The 17,242-nt window shown below is 48.1% G+C and overlaps 2 protein-coding genes across 2 annotated transcripts in view; one reads left to right on the top strand and one right to left on the bottom strand.

Annotated features, from left to right (window-relative positions):
* The window catches only part of PSD2 (pleckstrin and Sec7 domain containing 2), a 34,733-nt gene extending 20,957 nt beyond the window's left edge, over positions 1 to 13,776 (top strand). Inside the window, exons 7-14 of the mRNA XM_011997218.1 lie at positions 3,011 to 3,100; positions 5,055 to 5,098; positions 6,136 to 6,326; positions 6,493 to 6,563; positions 6,951 to 7,108; positions 7,949 to 8,093; positions 9,338 to 9,481; positions 11,577 to 13,776. Coding sequence (XP_011852608.1) covers positions 3,011 to 3,100; positions 5,055 to 5,098; positions 6,136 to 6,326; positions 6,493 to 6,563; positions 6,951 to 7,108; positions 7,949 to 8,093; positions 9,338 to 9,481; positions 11,577 to 11,780 — 1,047 coding nt within the window. The 3' untranslated portion in view covers positions 11,781 to 13,776. The remainder of the gene's footprint in view (positions 1 to 3,010; positions 3,101 to 5,054; positions 5,099 to 6,135; positions 6,327 to 6,492; positions 6,564 to 6,950; positions 7,109 to 7,948; positions 8,094 to 9,337; positions 9,482 to 11,576) is intronic.
* The window catches only part of NRG2 (neuregulin 2), a 198,482-nt gene continuing 193,114 nt past the window's right edge, over positions 11,875 to 17,242 (bottom strand). The window contains exon 11 of the mRNA XM_011997268.1: positions 11,875 to 11,908. Within this exon, the coding sequence (XP_011852658.1) occupies positions 11,875 to 11,908 (34 nt within the window). The remainder of the gene's footprint in view (positions 11,909 to 17,242) is intronic.

Genomic DNA, 17,242 nt, shown 5'->3' with positions numbered 1-17,242 from the left:
TTTTTTTAGAGACAAGGTCTCCCTATGTTGCCCAGGTTGGTCTCCAACTCCTGGGTTCAAGTGATCCTCCCACCTTGGCTTCCCAAAGTGCTGGGATTACAGGTGTGAGCCACCACAGCTGGCCTAGCTTTTTTTTTTTTTTTAAGTTATTGATTCAATTTCTTTACTTGTTATAGGTCTATTCAGATTTTCTATTTCTTCCTGAGCCAGTTTTAGTAGCTTGTGTATTTCTAAGAATTTGTCCATTTCATCTAGATTATCTAATTTTTTTGGCATAGAATTCTTGCCAATTTTTTGTCGGCTTGTTCTTCCTGTTACTAAGAGAGCAGTGTTAAAATCTCCAGCCAAGATTGTGAATATGTCTTCTTTTGGTTCTGTCAATTTTTGTCTTGTATATTTTGAAGCTATGCTACTAGATGTATACACATTTAGGATGATCATATCTTCTGGCAGATTGACCCTTTTATCACTATGAACATGTCCTTCTTTATGTCTAGTAATGCTTCTTGCCTTCAAATCTATTTTGTCAGATGTTAGTGTAGCTATACTGGAGTTCTTTTGTTAGTGTTTATGTGGTACATCCTTTTCTGACTTTTTCTTTCAAAGATTTCTGTTCTTTTATATTTAAAACATGTCTCGTGTATCATATACTTAAAAATAAAATCCGGTAATTATGTTAATTTGAACATTTAATGAATTATGATATATTTGAGTTTAAGTATATCAAGTGTCTATTTGTTTTCTCTTTGACTCCTCTGTTCTGTTTCTTTTATTTTCTTCTTTTGCCTACTTTTGGATTAAGTATTTTTTAGAATTCCATTTCCCTGCTCTGTTAGCTTGTTAGTTGTGCATTCTTTCGGAATTCCTTTTATGGTTGGCAATTTGCATTTTCGACTTATAAAGTACTTGTACCACTTCCTGGGCAATGAAATACCTTGAAACACTTTAGTTCCATTTACTGCTCTCTTAACTTATATACTCCTGTTGTCATGCTTTTAACTATTATATCTCTCTATATTTTATTCCCTGGAAAACTTTATTGTTGCTCTACATAGTCAATTTTCATTTAGAGTTACCAATTCTTTTTGTTATTTCATTCATTTCTGCTTCTCCACATTTCCATCTGGGATAATTTTTCTTCTTTTAGTATTTTCTTTCTTAATTTCAACTTTTTTATTGAAGTGTGACTGGGTGCTTCCCAAGACCCTTGTCCTTGGTGGACCCTGAACTCCAATCTCATTTCTCCAATCCTAAGAGGCCACTTAGCCGCTCAGCCCCTGGCCACTGCTGGGAAGCAGCAGGTGCTTCAGGGAGGAACGCTGCTCTTTCTGGGGTCACCTCTCCACACTCCCCTGCAGGATCCTCACCCTTGAAGCCTTCACTGCTTTTGTAAAGCCTCCAATGCTGCTGGGAAGTTTCAGCCACAAGAAGATAGTCTGATATTGCTCAGATTAGAAATCTTGCCTTGTTATTTTTTGATTTTGCGCTCCTGACCAATGGCTGGGGAATGTTCAGTTTGTGTGGAACTCAATGACAGTCTTATCAACATTGCCCTCATAATCTATCACAAATGTACACACACGGCTATATATTTATCTATGTACACACACACGTATATATGTAAAACTATACACAGAAACATACAAAACACACTTGTATCAAGGCATACATAGGACCTTTTCTCCTGAACGATTTGGAAAAGCATAGAAAGTTCTTGTTTGTCAGCTACTTATAAAGCCTTACATCATTGTTTTCTGAATGATTTCTATGGTGTGTGAATGTCCCATATGATGCTAATAGAGTGTCTTTGCTAAAATAGTGCCAAGGTCAGTAAACTTGGGAAATGACATGGGATCCTCTCCTTGGAGACACCAGCACATATGAGCGTGGTAAAGACTCTGAAACATGTACATAAACTTGTTCTATTATGAAATCTTTTTTTGAGAGAATACCTATCTCCATCTCCTGGGATACCAAAGTTCTGTAGGTAAACCTTGGAAAACACTGCTTTAGAGCAAACCCCAATCCACAAAATCCTACAGTGGTAAGTATCTGCTATTCAAGAGTCTTCATCCTCACAAAGATGAAGTCCTGTTCAGTGTTTTCTCAGACGTGGGGACTCCAAGGAGAGTCTGGAAGTATGAATATTAGGTGTTGGGTTTGCAGGGTTTGAGCGCCTCTGCTACTCATTGGTTAAAACAGGAAGGCAGAACTTGGGGATTTAGTCATTTCCAGCTCTTTGCCTGTTTCTACCTCCGAGTGTGAAACAATCTGCTTGGGTTCTCTTTGTTCCAGCTCAGCTCAGCTCAGCATGGGGCACTCATGTGTGTCCGTGGCAATTGATTTTTGACTCCCATAAACTTTCCCTCACTTCACTTATGTCTTGGAAGCCTTGCTGCCCCTCTGTGCAGGTGAGAGGGTGAGACAGTTGTGGCAGAATATGCAGAGCTTCTCTTCAGAAGCCAAGAGGCTGGGGTTCAAGCCCTGGTGCTGAGTGACCTTGGGAGAGTTAACCGTGGAGTAGCGGTGAGAGCACGGGCTTTGGTTTCAGACACACTTGGCCCTTTCACTTCCTTGCCGTGTGATCATGGGCATGTCACTTCACTTTCCTGTACTTCAGTTTCCTTACCTGTCAAATGGGGACAATAAAAACAGGCACCTCACCTTCTCCTTGGGGTGAGAAAGAAATAAGATAATGCATGTCAAGCACAAGACCTGGAACACAGTAGGCACCTGGCAAATATCAGCTCTTACAACTCTTCATCCAGCCCGACTCCTTCACCTGGGCTGCAGAAGAAGCCCAACCTCTCAAGATGCTTGACAATCAAGCATAGTTCTGACTGTGAGAAAGAGTTTTGTAAACTCTTGGAGACAATAGAAAATTCATGCAATTTAATTTTCATTATTGCCCTTAACACTGCCTCATCCCTCTGGCTGGGCAGGGCAGGGTGTGTGGGGAACACACCAGCCTCCTTCCCTACTCTTAGGCAGAACCATTTCTCCATTACAGAACATTGGCAAGAAGATGTCCTGTCAGCAATTCATTGCCAACTTGGACCAGCTGAATGATGGCCAAGACTTTGCCAAAGACCTGCTGAAGGTATTATCTGCTGAAAGTCCCCATCCCACTAGCTGCACCCTGTGTGGATAGAGAGGAGAGAGGTCTCTGCCTCATGAAATCCTGGCATTCCAGGCCCTTAACACAGGGTGCAGGGCCATGATGACAAAGTTAGAAACCACCGAGCTCAACATTTGGCTGTTCTGTGTTCCCTGAGTTAGGCAGAGGGGAAGGCTTTGTGAGATTTGTTTTTAGTACTCCATTATCACCATTACTGTCACAGTAATAATCAACACTGCTACCAACTGTCATAGCTGCCACCCACCACAACCGCCACCACCACCTTCACCACCAACATCATTATTGTCACCACAAGGAAAAGCCCCCTCTTTCCTTCAGCATCACCAGGAATTAAGAGAATCCAGTTTTCTTTTGAACCTGAAGTGAAGGGTGGAACTCTAGCCTTTCTAGTCTGGTTGTTTCTGAACTGAGGAAAAGGAGCAGGTTTTTGGTGGGTTGGTGATGGGCTCATTTTTATTATTTATGTATTTTTGAGACAAGATCTCATTGTGTTACCCACACTGGAGTGCAGTGATGCAATCAAGGCTCACTGAAGCCTCGAACTTTTGGCCTTGAAGGATTCTCCTGCCTCAGCCTCCCAAGTAGCTGGGACTATAGGTGCATGCCACTGTGCCTGGCGATTTTTATTTTTATTTTTTTTTTTTTTTTTTTTTTTTTTTTTTTTTTTTTTTTTTTTGTAGAGCCTGGGGATCTCACTATGTTGCCCAGGCTGATCTCAAACTCCTGGACTCAAGCAATCCTCGCACCTCAGCCTTGCAAAGTGCTGAAATTATAGGCATAAGCCACCGCACTCAGCCAGCTTCATTTTTAAATAGTGGGTTTGAAGAATCTGATAATACTACAGGGGTAGTTGAATAATGAGTTCAGAGGTCTCCATCCAAACCCCAATGTTCCATAGAACACTGTCTCCATCACTCTTCTTACTATATTATATTCTTCACCATTGAGAAGCATTTGTTAAGAACATATTTGTGAATCAAACAATCCCAGTCCCACTATCCACCTATCCATTTCTCCCCATCTACTCATTCACCTATCTACCCACTTCTGCACCCATCCACTCATCCTCCCATGCATCCACCCAGCCACTCAATCATTCACCTACCCATATACCCACCCATTCACCCATCACCTATATATATATATCCCCAAACCTCCCCTTCCCACTCCCCACATAGCAGCCACTCACCCATTCACCTTTCACCCACACAGACACCCTGTACTCTTCAAACACTCCCTCGTCTACTCACCTCAACAAACATCTCCACATCTACTCACCCATCCCCCTACCTCCTATTCCCCACCCATTCACTTACTCACCAACCCACCCACCCATTCATCCTCAAATCTATCCACCCAATCATTTACTCAATCATCCACCCAACACCCTGACATTCATTTGCCCACCCACATCCTCATGCATACACCCCTAAATCTTCCTCATGTACCCTCTATCCACCCACCCATCTTCTATTCATTCACCCATCCACCTGCCTATTTCCCCACCCATCCTTCCATCTTCCACCTGTCCACTTCCCCATCCATCCATTCCCTCACCCATCCTCCCATTCATCCTCCCATCCATTCATCTACCCTGTTGAGCACTTGCTGTATGTCAAGTTCTGGATTATGCACTGGAGATTCAGTAGTGAACAAATGGACAGCCTCTGACCTTGTGAAGCTTACAGTCTCCTACGGGAGATTCACATTAAGTGATCACATAATTAAATACCACCCATCCATACATCCACCCACCCACTCACTTACCCATCTAACAAATAAGTATGAATCAAACACCCACTTTGCCCTATTGGCTGAAAAGGTGATCTCTCACCATACCCACGTTATTGGTGGTAGATGGGGGTTTCTTTGACTCTTCACCTGAATTCCCCCCTCTCTCTTTTCCCTCTCCCAGACCCTTTACAACTCCATCAAGAATGAAAAGCTGGAATGGGCCATGTGAGTAGTGCCTACGGGCACAGGTATGGGGAGCTTGCATCCCTGGGAGGGGGAGTGTGGGGGTGCAGGTCCATCATTCTGACCACTCTCCATGGTGCTGATCCCTCCCAATCCAGGGCCCGACACCTGTGTCTAGCTGGTTCACACCTGGTGTTGAATTCCTCTTTGGATTCATCTTCTGTATTGAGAAAAAGAGTGCAATGTTTGCATTGTTATGGAATAGGTTGAACTGTGACTTTAGTTCTATGATGTCCACAGCTGGTTTTCTATATGGGGATAGTGTTCCAATTCCCATTGATGACCGCTCCTTTCCCTTTGGGAAGTAGGCAGACAGGAGGCATGAGGCCCCTATAACCTGTAGAATATGTCCACGTTTAAGTGGTGACTGTTACTGACAGTGGGAAGGGGAGAGTGCCCTCTAACTTCTTCCCCTGCAAAGACAGTGAGACCTGTAGGTCTCATCAGGAAAGAGGGATGTTGACCTTGCTGTTTGGGGAGACCGTGAAAGGCTCTGCTGTGCTCCCCAGGGCAGCCAGGTCCATGTAGAGGCCTCAGGCAGGGATTGGCAGGAACTCCAACCCCACAGGCTAAGAGCTGGCACTCTTCTGCCAGGGCTCTCGTGGGGGCCCAGACTTCAGGGTCTTACCTGCTGGCCTCCCTCTTCCAGCATGTTGGTGCGGTTTGTGCAGCAGCTTCAGTCTGGCCACGGTTAGTGCTCCCTGGGATGGAGAGAGGAAAAGGAAGACTGGGAGGGAGACCTGGAGACAGTAAAGTCTCCACATTTGTGATCAAGGGTGACATTTGGGGCTTGGAGGACAAAAATCAAAGATCAGAGGTCAGAGGTTGGAAGTGGAGATGAGAGGAGGGGTCAGAGATCTGGATCTGTGGTCTGGAATTGGAATCTCTTCATCTCTGCCTCCTGGGGCTGCTCTTCCTCCCTGACCCTGGATCCTGGATGAGAGGCTGGTGGGGAAGGCCATGATGATTCGGGGCTGAGGCCTCCTTGGAGGTGGTACTCAGGCCTAGTACTTCCCTAGTGATGAGGACGAGCTGAGGAAATCCCTGTCTGAGCTGGTGGATGACAAGTTCGGGACAGGAACGAAGAAGGTGACGCGAATCCTGGATGGTGGCAACCCCTTCCTGGATGTCCCACAGGCGCTCAGTGCCACCACCTACAAGCACGGTGTCCTGACCCGGAAGACTCATGCTGACATGGATGGCAAGAGGAGTGGGTGTCAGGCTGGGAGAGGGGCATGGGAGGGAGGCTGGCACAGAGGGGGGTGCCCCAGACCACTCCTTGGGGATGAACACACAGGTGGACATGTAGTGGGAGGTGGGGTTGGAGAGATTGCAGAGAGTGGCTGCAGCCACACTACTAGTGCCCTCCTCTCCAGCACCCCGTGGGAGGCGTGGCTGGAAGAAATTCTATGCGGTGCTCAAAGGGACTATCCTGTACCTGCAAAAGGTGAGAGACTGCCCCAGAGACCTTACTCAGAAAGGGCCAGCTCAGTCCCATCCCACCCCAGCCTTGTGGCACCCCAAGGGCCCCAGGCAGGACCTGGGACTCAGGCACATGCTGGGTTCTTCCCCAGACTTGGGCCCACTCAGGGCTTTGGAGGTTTTTGGGAGAACTTGGTGCCCAGTCGCTCAGTGGACACTCAGCGTGAGGCCTGTTCAGGCCTCTGGGACAAACTGGGGTAAGGGGAGGGATGCCTGGATTCTTGTTGGGGTGGGTGAGGCAGCAGGAACAGAAAATTAAGGGAGTTATAGGGTTAGACAGAGAGGAGTGAGGGGAGGGGAGAGTGGAAGGTGTGGGTCAGTGACCTTAGCTCACCCATCCCACCCCACCCAGGATGAGTACAGGCCTGACAAAGCTCTATCGGAGGGTGACCTGAAGAACGCCATTCGCGTGCATCACGCTCTGGCCACCAGGGCCTCTGACTACAGCAAGAAGTCCAACGTGCTCAAGCTTAAGACGGCTGACTGGAGGGTATTCCTTTTCCAGGCACCGTGAGTAGGAGCTGGAGCCCCTCACTCCCACCTGCGGCCTAGGGCCGCAGTGACGCAGCATACAACCCCTCTCCTTCCCATGAGTCAGCAACAGAGCATGTGTATCCACATGACCCAGACCGACAGCTGGGTCCTCCCAAAGCAGCGGTTCTCAATGTGTGGTTCCCCTCAGCATCACTTGCAGTCTCTCTGGCCCTGCCGTAGACCTACTGAACCCGAAACTCTGGGATGGCTCCAGCAACTGTGTTTAACAGCCCTGCAGGGGCTGCTGAGTGCGCTGGAGTCTGAAATGTGGGGCAGGTGGCATCTTTATGAATCATCCTTCGCTTTAAATGTGGGAAAGATGCACCCTCCAGGTAACCTGTAAGGCTGTCCTTCTACCACCTCTTGCCTTCCTATGACTTGAGACTGGAGTGCACATGAGCTTGCAAGGAGGCAGGCTGGTGGATGAGGCCTCAGGATCACAGTGCCAGTGCTGGGCAGGCAGCAGGGGAGGGCAGGAGGACTGTGAGGGTCGCCCAGTTGCCATTGCCTCTGATGATCCCCAGTCCACTGTCATTCCCACCCATTCACTCCAGGGCCACTAGCTGTGAACCTGGGAAGTTTGATTTTCACATGAGAATCCCAGTGTGCCTGGGAGCTGGGATAGAAAGGGAGCTCCCTGCATAGCTCTGGCCAGGCCCATCCAGCCCCCATGCGTCCTTCCTCTCCCCTTTACCCACTCATCTAGAGGTACTGGTGCCTTCTTAGTGACAGGCCCAGTGCTGGGTATGTGATGCTGAGTAGGGGACAGGGAGTCCTGTGTGAGAGGCCAGCACTCTCTCCCCATCCTGTCCCCAGGAGCAAGGAAGAAATGCTGTCCTGGATCCTCAGGATCAACCTGGTGGCAGCCATCTTCTCTGCCCCGGCCTTCCCAGCCGCTGTCAGCTCCATGAAGAAGTTCTGTCGGCCCCTGCTGCCCTCCTGCACCACCCGCCTCTGCCAGGTACATGCTCCTGGGTCAAGATTTTGCCTCCCTAGGCTGCCATCCTCAGCCCAGGCCCCCATCCAGCAGCCCCACCCCAGCTCTGTCTCTAGGCTGGGTGATCCTGGGCTGAAGGACACCAGAGAAGGACACTTCTTCTCTCCATCCCATGCACCCCACCCCCACGTCCAGATGGGGAGACCAAGGAACGTCATACAGGGGCTGTGGCTGTGGCAGTTGGCATGGAGCTGCCTCTCTGCTAGTGCATCCCTGTGGATGTGACTGAGAGTTGGTGGTCTTGTGTGCACCTGGGCACAAATGCAAGAGACTGTGTCACAGGGAGCTCACACAGGTGACACCTGGCTGACTCTTCATTCAGTGCTCTTTTGCTGCCCTCACCTATCCTTAAATGTTTTATTTGTAATCCTAGAAAACCCAGCTCACCCATGCTGCGGGCTCTCAGGGCTTCTTTGGAGAGGACAGGAGAAATGGTGGCCCAGAGCTTGAGAGGTAGAGGGCAGCGGAAGCCCCACACTTCCTGTTTGCCAGTGGTCTTTCCCACTAGGCCTTGTCCTGGGTCTCCCCACTGAGCTCCTGGGCTCCTGCTTCTGCCCAGAACCCCTGTGCAATGCACGTACACCATGTACGTGCACACACCACACACATTCACGTGTGTAAACACACAGGTGGTGACTCATACACATGTACGCGTGAGCACACAGCACCAGGGGGCCTGGCTGTCCTGTAGTGGGTGGGATGTGTGTGCGCTTGCCCATCAGTGACAGTGTCTCCGCCTGTCACTCCACTAGGTGTGATCCTGGGTCTGTGACCATTGCGTGTGTCTGGGCATGAATGTAAGAGAACGCGTGTATCATAAGGAGCAGGGGATAGCTGGGCCAGGCTGGCCTTGGTCTGGGGTGTTTGTGTGTGCGCATGGGAGTGCATGTGAGCTGGGTTGTGTGTGTGGGTCATTGTGTGTCTGTGTCAGGGACTGTCTATGTCCACATATAAGCGTGAGCATCTCTTGTCTCCCGAGCTAGGGGGCATCAAGGAAAGCTGATGCTGATGGGAGCAGCGAGAGGAGGAAGGGAGGTGGGAGAAGGAGCATGCCCTCGGGTCCAGAGCCTGGCTCTATCACCACAGTTTGGTGACCCTGGCTAGGCCTTCATTTGCCTCTGGTGGAGCAGCTCCTGGTAGAACAGGATTTGAGCCACTCCGTGACATCCTGAGAGTAAGGCCTCACAGTCCACGATTTGCCTTCCCAGGAGGAGCAACTGCGGTCTCATGAGAATAAGTTGAGACAGCTGACTGCGGAGCTGGCTGAACACAGGTGTCACCCAGTCGAGAGGGGCATCAAGTCCAAGGAGGCCGAGGAGTACCGGTTGAAGGAGCACTATCTCACCTTCGAGGTGAGCCTTGAGGGGCTGGATTGCAAAGCCCAGCACCCTGCTCTTTCTCCTTCCTGTCTGGCCTGATGTGAGACTGGGGAGGTGAAGCCTACTGATAAAGGGGCTTGCTCACGTGGCAGCTGGCAGGGAACAGGGTCCCCGACCCTTAGTCCCCAGTCCTTCCAGGGTGCCAGCCTTCCCTGACAGGGGTGAGGGGCTGAAGCTCAGACGAAGGCCCTCAGATGCTGCCAAACCTTCCTCTTAAATGTTTGCCCTGATTTCTAACCCCTTTAATAATTTGTGAATGTACTTATTTCTCCATGCTCTCACCAGCACTGGGCATTGCAAAACGTTTTAATCTTTACTAACCTGATAGGTTTAACAATTAGTATCTCATTACTTTTTTTTTTTTTTGAGATAGAATCTCACTCTGTCGTCCAGGCTGGAGTACGGTGGCATGATCTTGTCTCACTACAAACTCTGCCTCCCAGGTTCAAGCAGTTCTCCTGCCTCAGCCTCCTGAACAGTTGGGATTACAGGCACGTGCCACCATGCCTGGCTAATTTTTGTATTTTTAGTAGATATGGGGTTTCACCATGTTGGCCAGGCTGGTCTCGAACTCCTGACTTCAGGTGATCCACTCGCCTTGGCCTCCCAAACTGCTGGGATTACAGGTGTGAGCCACCACACCCAGCCTCATTACTATTTTAATTTGGATTTAAAAACATTTTAATTGCAGTAAGACATGTAATATAAAATTTACCATCTTCATGTGTATAGCTAGCCGTGTTAAGTCTATTCACATTGTTGTATAACCAGTCTCCAGAATTTTTTCCTCTTCCCAAACTGAAACTCTGTACACATTAAATAATAACTTTCTACTCTCCCCTCCCTTCAGTCCCTGGCAATCACCATTCTACTCTCTGCCTCTATGATTTTGATTACTCTAAGTGGAATCATACACAATTTGTCTTTTTGTGATTGAATTATTTTACTTAGCATAATGTCCTTAAGGTTCATCCATGTTGTAGTGTGTGTCAGAATTTCCTTTCTTTTTAACCTATTTATGTTGGAGGTCAAATTTTTTTTTGATGAAAAATCAGACTTTGGAGATGACCTTGAGCAGTATGATATAAATAACTCCCATGAGTTATTTCCAGTAACTCCAACGTTCCAATAATGGAACACTAGGCATAAATAGGATGAGGCTGAATAATATTCCATTGTATGTATACACCATATTTTGTTTACCCGTTTATCCATCAGTGAACACTTGGCTTACTTCCATCTTTTGGCTATTGTGAAAAATGCTGCTATGAAAATGGGTATACAAATATCCCTTCAAGACCCTGCTTTCAACTCATTTGGGTTTATAGTTAGAAATGGTCTTGCTGGATCATGTGGCAATTTTATTTTTAACTTTTTGATAAACCACCAGCTTTCCATAATAGCTGCTCCATTTACATTCTCACCAGCAGAGCACAAGGGTTCTGTCTATTTCTCCATAACCTCACCAACATGTATTTTCTGCTCTTTTGATAGTAGTAAGAGTGTGAATTGATATCTCACTGTGGTTTTGACTTGCATTTCTCTAATGACTAATGATGTTGAGCACCTTTTCGTGTGCTTGTTGGCCATTTGTATGCTTTCTTTGGAGAAATGTAGATTCAAGCCCATTTAAAAAATTTGGATTGTCTTCTGTTGTTGCATTCTGAGAGTTCTTTATATATTCTGGATACAAAACCCTTATCAGATATATGACTTGCAAATATTTTTCTCCCATTCTGTAGGTTGCCTTTTCATTCTGTTGACTGTATCCTCTCATGTACAGAAGTTTTAAATTTTGGTGTAGTCCCATTTGTGTATTTTTACTTTTGTTGATTGGGTTTTTGGTGTCATATCCAAGAAATCATTGCCAATTATTTGGATTTTTCAAATTATGAATGAAGTTTATGTGCATGTCCCATGTTTGTTTTTTAATTGGACTGTTCATCTTCTTTTTAACGATTTGTGAAAGCTCTCTGCATATTGAGGAAATCAGTCTTTTGTCATACAAGGTGCACATACTTTTCTCCTCTTTTGTTGTCTTTTGACCTTGTGTTTGGCCTTTCCCCAGAAAAGCCGTTATGAGACCTATATCCACCTCCTGGCTGTGAAAATCAAAGTGGGCTCAGATGATCTGGAGCGGATTGAGGCCCGGCTGGCCACTCTGGAAGGGGATGACCCTTCTCTCCGGAAGACACACTCAAGTCCTGCCCTCAGCCAGGGCCATGTGACTGGCAGCAAAACCACAAAGGATGCCACTGGGCCTGATACTTAGCTGACATGGATGTGCAGACCCCAGGATGGGCAGATGTCCCCAGTGGGGTCGGTGAGCACAATTCCAGCCAGGGGCCACTCGGACCAAGCTCCAGTCAGTTGATGGGCAGCCAGAGGGGTGCAGAAAACCTGTGGGCCCAAGAGATGGAGATGCCGTTTGTGGCGTTGATCTCCTTGCGTCCTTGGGCATCTCTGGGCATCAGACCCTCTCCCCGGCCTTTGTTTTCCTCTCCACCATGGAGCCTCATTTTGTAGGCCAGTTGTGTGCATGCTCTAGACACCACCTCGCTGGAGAAGCTGGAAGGGCTGTTGTCTTCCCAGGTCTTTCTCTTCTCATCAAGCTCCTCTCATCTTCTTGTGTGTGAGGGCAGGTCGTGACTCCAGGTCTCAGCTGGAACCCCACCCTTTCTCCTCTTCCTTCCTCTGAGTTGACCAGCAGCAGGTCTGCAGACCACCAGCACCATCCTCTCCTCCCTCCTCCCAGCAGCCTCCAGAACCATGCCCAGGTCTCCTGCCTCACATCACAATAATCTGGGACCCAGGCTTGTGCCCTTTCAGTGTCAAGTTGACTCCACTCACATGTACGTCCACCTCTTTTCATCCATTGAGATCACACTGTCTCCTTTTTATACAGACACAAATATACATCTATAAGAATAATGTATACATAAGGAAACCCTGAAAGATGGTTTTGGAACTGAAATCAGTTAGAGGATGAAATCAGATAAAGGAAAAGCCTATTTTGGAGCTTCCCCTGTTAGGAAGGATGGCTGCACCTGGCCCCCTGGCATTCCTGACGCCCTAGGAGGGAAGGGGGAGGCAATGCTGGTCTCCCTTGCCCTGTTTTTCCCTCTTCCAGCTGACCTGTGACTTACACTGCTCTTACAGTTGATACTTTTGGAAAAAATAGAACGTGTATGCACCGCCCCATTTGTCCCATGGATATCCTGGGGTGTGAGTGGGATGGGACCACAGCCCTGTTTATATTTGGGTCTTTATGTTGGTGCTGCCAGGTCTCTGAGCTCCAGAGGTGGCCTCTTGGACAGATCTACTGCTATAGGAATAAAAGACACTCTGCCTCACAAATGGCCACTTGTCAACAAGCCCAAAGATGCTTGTCGGAGGACGGTTATGGAAGCCATTAATTCTTGGTCGTGGGAAAAGGTGGAATGACAAGTTACTGATTGTTTTTCTGTCGCTATTTCTTTCATTTGTCTAGTGAATCAGAAAGGCTTAGCCAAGGCCGCATCTGGGAAGAGTGGAGAAATTTGCCACTTGACGATCACGGATTAGCTAGCACCTTTAAGCCCTGCATTTTTCCAACTGACAAGTGGGTGGGGGTGATGGCACATTCAGTGAGGCTATGAAGAGCGAATCCTCTCTATTATTTAAATAGATTACTGTAGTTTGGCCAGCAATTTGGCGTCAGTGGTAACATACTTAGTTAATAAAATAAGCCAGGCTTGCAACTAAGTATCTAACTTTACAGGCCCACTCACATTTGAGGCAAGGGACTTTTGATTATGTGGAGAGATGTAGTGATTTAAATTCTGATTATTTAAGTTGGATCAGCTGAAGTGTGTTTTAGAACCAAACCATCTGGCCCCTTCGTTTTGCTCAGAGGAAGTAAATGTTCACTTAAATGAAATTGAAAACGCAATGTGGCACTACAAAAGAGCTCTCTGTACTTTCTCCACGCTGCCTCAGAAGTCCTGTGATTTTCGGGGTCAGTGTCCCACCCTTCACTTCCCGAGGGTGGGTGAGTGGATAGCAGAGCCGGGAGCTCTGGCAGCTGTGGACAGATGTGCTTCCTGAGCACGGGTTGTGCCTCCCATCAGTAAAAAAATGTTTAGTTCACTTCCTTAATTGTATAATTATTTATTTGTAAATTATATACATGTACTACTGTACTAAAATATCATGTACATTATAAAACATACACAAAAATAGAAATTTAAAAAAGATGAGATGAAAATAAATCTAAGTCAAAGTTCTAATATTTCTTCCTGCATTCGAATGGATCCTCACCCCACACAACTGCTGTCTCCAACATGCCCATTTTCTAGGACTGTCCAAATCCAGGACTGGTGACATACAATAAGTGGTTTGCGCCACCTGTGGTCCTGGGAAGTGGCCTCGGGCTTAGGGACTTCTGGGGGCTGTCCCTTGAGGACGGTGTCTCTTGCGCCTTCATCCTCTCATTCAACGAGGGCCAACTGTGTGCTGCACGCTGGGCAGGGTGATGGGAATATGGTGGTGGGAGGAACTTTGACTGCCAGTCGTCATGGGGCTCACAGTTTCGTGGGGAGAACAGGCAGTTAGCATTACCACTTGGGTCTCTGGGAGGGGCTGGAAAGAGAAGCCAAAAAATGACCTGGAAGAGAAAGAAAGAACTGGGAAAGTGGGGACGAAGCCTCTGACTTGGGAAGCTGCCTGAATGTTGTCCTATATGTTCCAGTGCGGTGGTAGGGAAGTAGCTTGACAGGACTGCGACTCGTCCTGAAAGGCCACTGGGAAGGCTCCCCAAGGCAGAGGTTTGAGAGGCAGAGTGGAGAAGGGGCCTCTCTGGCCACATGTGTTCCTGGGTCCTAATCATACCTGTGAAATGAATGGGTGGATGACAGGTGAGGAAAGAACTCTGTTAGGTTCTGGCCTTGGACTCTCGGCACGTATGGCAGGTACTGTAGGATTCAGAGCATATAATGAAGGTACCTGATGCTCATGCAAAGGTTGGTGAGTTCACCAAGAGGTCATTCAGAATCAACTGAGGGCCACATAGAGATTGGTGTTCTCATTGGGTAGCTTCTGACTCTAAAATTTAGAAGGCAACAGCAACCTAGAGCCCTCGGAAAGGTCACATGAGGACAATAAGCTGGATCAGACAAAGGTCAGTGGGTTCCCCAAGAGATCATATGGAGTTAATTTGGGATCCTACAGAAACCACAGGTCACATAGAAGAATAACTGGCTCTCAGAGAATTTTAAAGCCAACCACAAACCCAGAGACAGCAGCGGGGCCTGGATGAGATCAACAGAAGGGGGCCGGGAAGGGCCAGTGAGTTGCAGGTTTATGCAGGATTGAGTTCATTATTTTCCTTTTTAAAATTTTTTGTAGCAGGTACTTTTTCCCAGCGTCCCCATAATGAATACAATAACTTCAGTTTGTTCTTTATTTTTCTCCATCGCCTCCCTCTCGTCTAGTTTCTGTCACTCTGGCTGTGTGATACAAGGATGCAAGGCACAGGAGATTGTCATCACCACCATCAAATCAGCCATGTAATAGACATCTATCACGTGCCAGCATCAGCACCGTACTTTATAATCTCCACAGCAACCTTTTGGAATAGGTATTTGCATCACCCATTTCCCAGCAAGGAAACTGGCCTAGAGACGTCACATGGCTAGGAGGCGCAGAGCTGGAATTTGAACTTATGCCCTGTTGATGCCGAAGCCCTCTCAACCCGCAGCCTCTCTGTCCCTCCCACCTGTAGGTCTCTAACTACACACATCCTAGGGGGATTCACACCCACCCACACCCACACAAACACACAGGCGTAGGCAAGGGTGCATGCCAACCACCTCGGCTGTTTGGGTGGAAGACGTCCGTGTGTCTGACTAGAACCGAATAGTTTCCAGTGCCGGACACTGGTTTACTAAATCAGTTGATGAGGGGAAAGGCTTTTCAACCCTGGGCCTCCATCTGCCTTCTCCATGCTGAAATCATGTACTTTCCCTCAGGGCTGCGGGTTTAGACAGGCCTGGCTCCGAGGGGGTATAAAGTTGGGGAAAGAGCAACACCCTGTGGGCTTATGAGCTGCAGCAGCTGTGGTCCTCCTGGCAGCTGAGGGTACCTGTCAAGCCACTTTGCATGTCCGGACTTTGCCTGTGACATGCCTCAGGGTCCAGGGGTCACCCTGCCTCGGCTGTGCTAGTACCAACCCCACAACCCATCCCTCCTCACCCACCTAGGCCGGCAACTGTTGTCTCAGTCCAGCCCATAGATCCGGGGCAGGAACTGGGCCAGAGTTCCAACGCTGAGTTTGAAGCAGAGCAATTTGTGTCAGTCCCTTGGCCAGGTTCCCCAGCAGCTGGGGGGACACCTTGTAAATATTCTTGGGAGTGGGAGGAGGGTTGGAGTCTGTCCTGGGAGCTGGGGCCGGAGAGACTGGAGAGAGGGTCACTTCCTTCCAGGGACTGCCCTGGCCCCCTCCAACCTCCAGGCCAGCATCATCCACATCCACCATGGGACTTTGTGCTCTGACTTCCCTCCTCATCTGGGGCTAGGCACACACAGTCAAACAGGAGTTATTTCTGATTTTATTTATAATATAAAAATGTTCAAGTGTCGACAGTCAGGTGTTCAGACATTTCAGGACAGGATTCCCATTTGTTTCTGTTTGGGATTTTTTTTTTTTAAACAATTACCTTTTTGACAAATTAGCAGTGGATCCAGTTTTTGGGGGTGGGAGGGCAGGACTGGAGACGAGTGGAAGTCACAGGTGGGTTGGGGGCTGGGAGGCAGCCTGTGAGAAGGAAATGGTGTTACTTTATTGCTAAAAGGGGAATACACTGTCGAGTGGCTCTTCTCGGTCCCAGCGTGACCATGCATCCAATCTAAAGAATCTGAAATGCAAAGGACATGCAGGTGTAAAATAGAAAAGACGACCTGTAAACAAAGGTGCTGCAGAGGACGGAGGGGCGTCCTGGAGGCTGTGGGGGACAGGAGCCGCCAACATTGGGCCCCTGGCAGAGCTGCCACCTCCCTGGGCCCAGGCTCTTGGGGAGACCTTTCTCTGCCCTCCTCCTCTAACAGCTGTGAGTAGCCAGGGCTTCCCCATTCCGGTAGCTGTGTCTTTATCTCCCCCTGGAAGTTACCCCAGCTCCAGCTCCAAGCCTAGGGTCCTGGCCCTCTCCTCCCAGGCGTCGGGAACTCCAGCTCTTGCCTGGGAGCAAAGCTACTTCTATCCTCAGTTCTTCCTCAGGGCCAACCCCTCATGGCCCCCCACCCTCGCCCCCACCAGAACCCCGCAGCCTCTTCTTTCCCTGCTGTCACTCCCAGCACCCCGCAACCAAGACCTCTCCCCCGGAGCCCCAGATGAGCGTACAGCAAAAGGCACCACAAAATAGGTTTCTATTAAAGAGTCAAAAAATTGGCCCATCTCTCTTTTTTTTTTGTTGTTGTTTCTTTTTTTTTCCGAAGCTGTAAATCAGGATGTTACATATAAATAGTTTCCCTATAAAAACGTCTTTGCCGTTAGCTAGTATTATAAGACAATTTTTGCTAAAATGAAAATAAAACATTTTGTTATACTTTTTTCCTTTTATAGAAAATAAAAATATTTTTATTTATTTTTTCCTCCTTTCTCTCCAGTAGGCGGTCTCTGGTCTCCTTAAAGACAGTGGGGCGGGCGAGGCGGAGTTGCGCGCGGCGGGGCCCTAGAGTGGCGCCGAGTCCTGCTTGGCC

Source organism: Mandrillus leucophaeus, unplaced genomic scaffold (assembly GCF_000951045.1).
Source record: "Mandrillus leucophaeus isolate KB7577 unplaced genomic scaffold, Mleu.le_1.0 Scaffold534, whole genome shotgun sequence".
Classification (NCBI taxonomy): Eukaryota; Metazoa; Chordata; class Mammalia; order Primates; family Cercopithecidae; genus Mandrillus; species Mandrillus leucophaeus.
The sequence above is the reverse complement of the archived record's forward strand: the minus strand, read 5'-3'. Positions and strand labels throughout refer to the sequence as shown.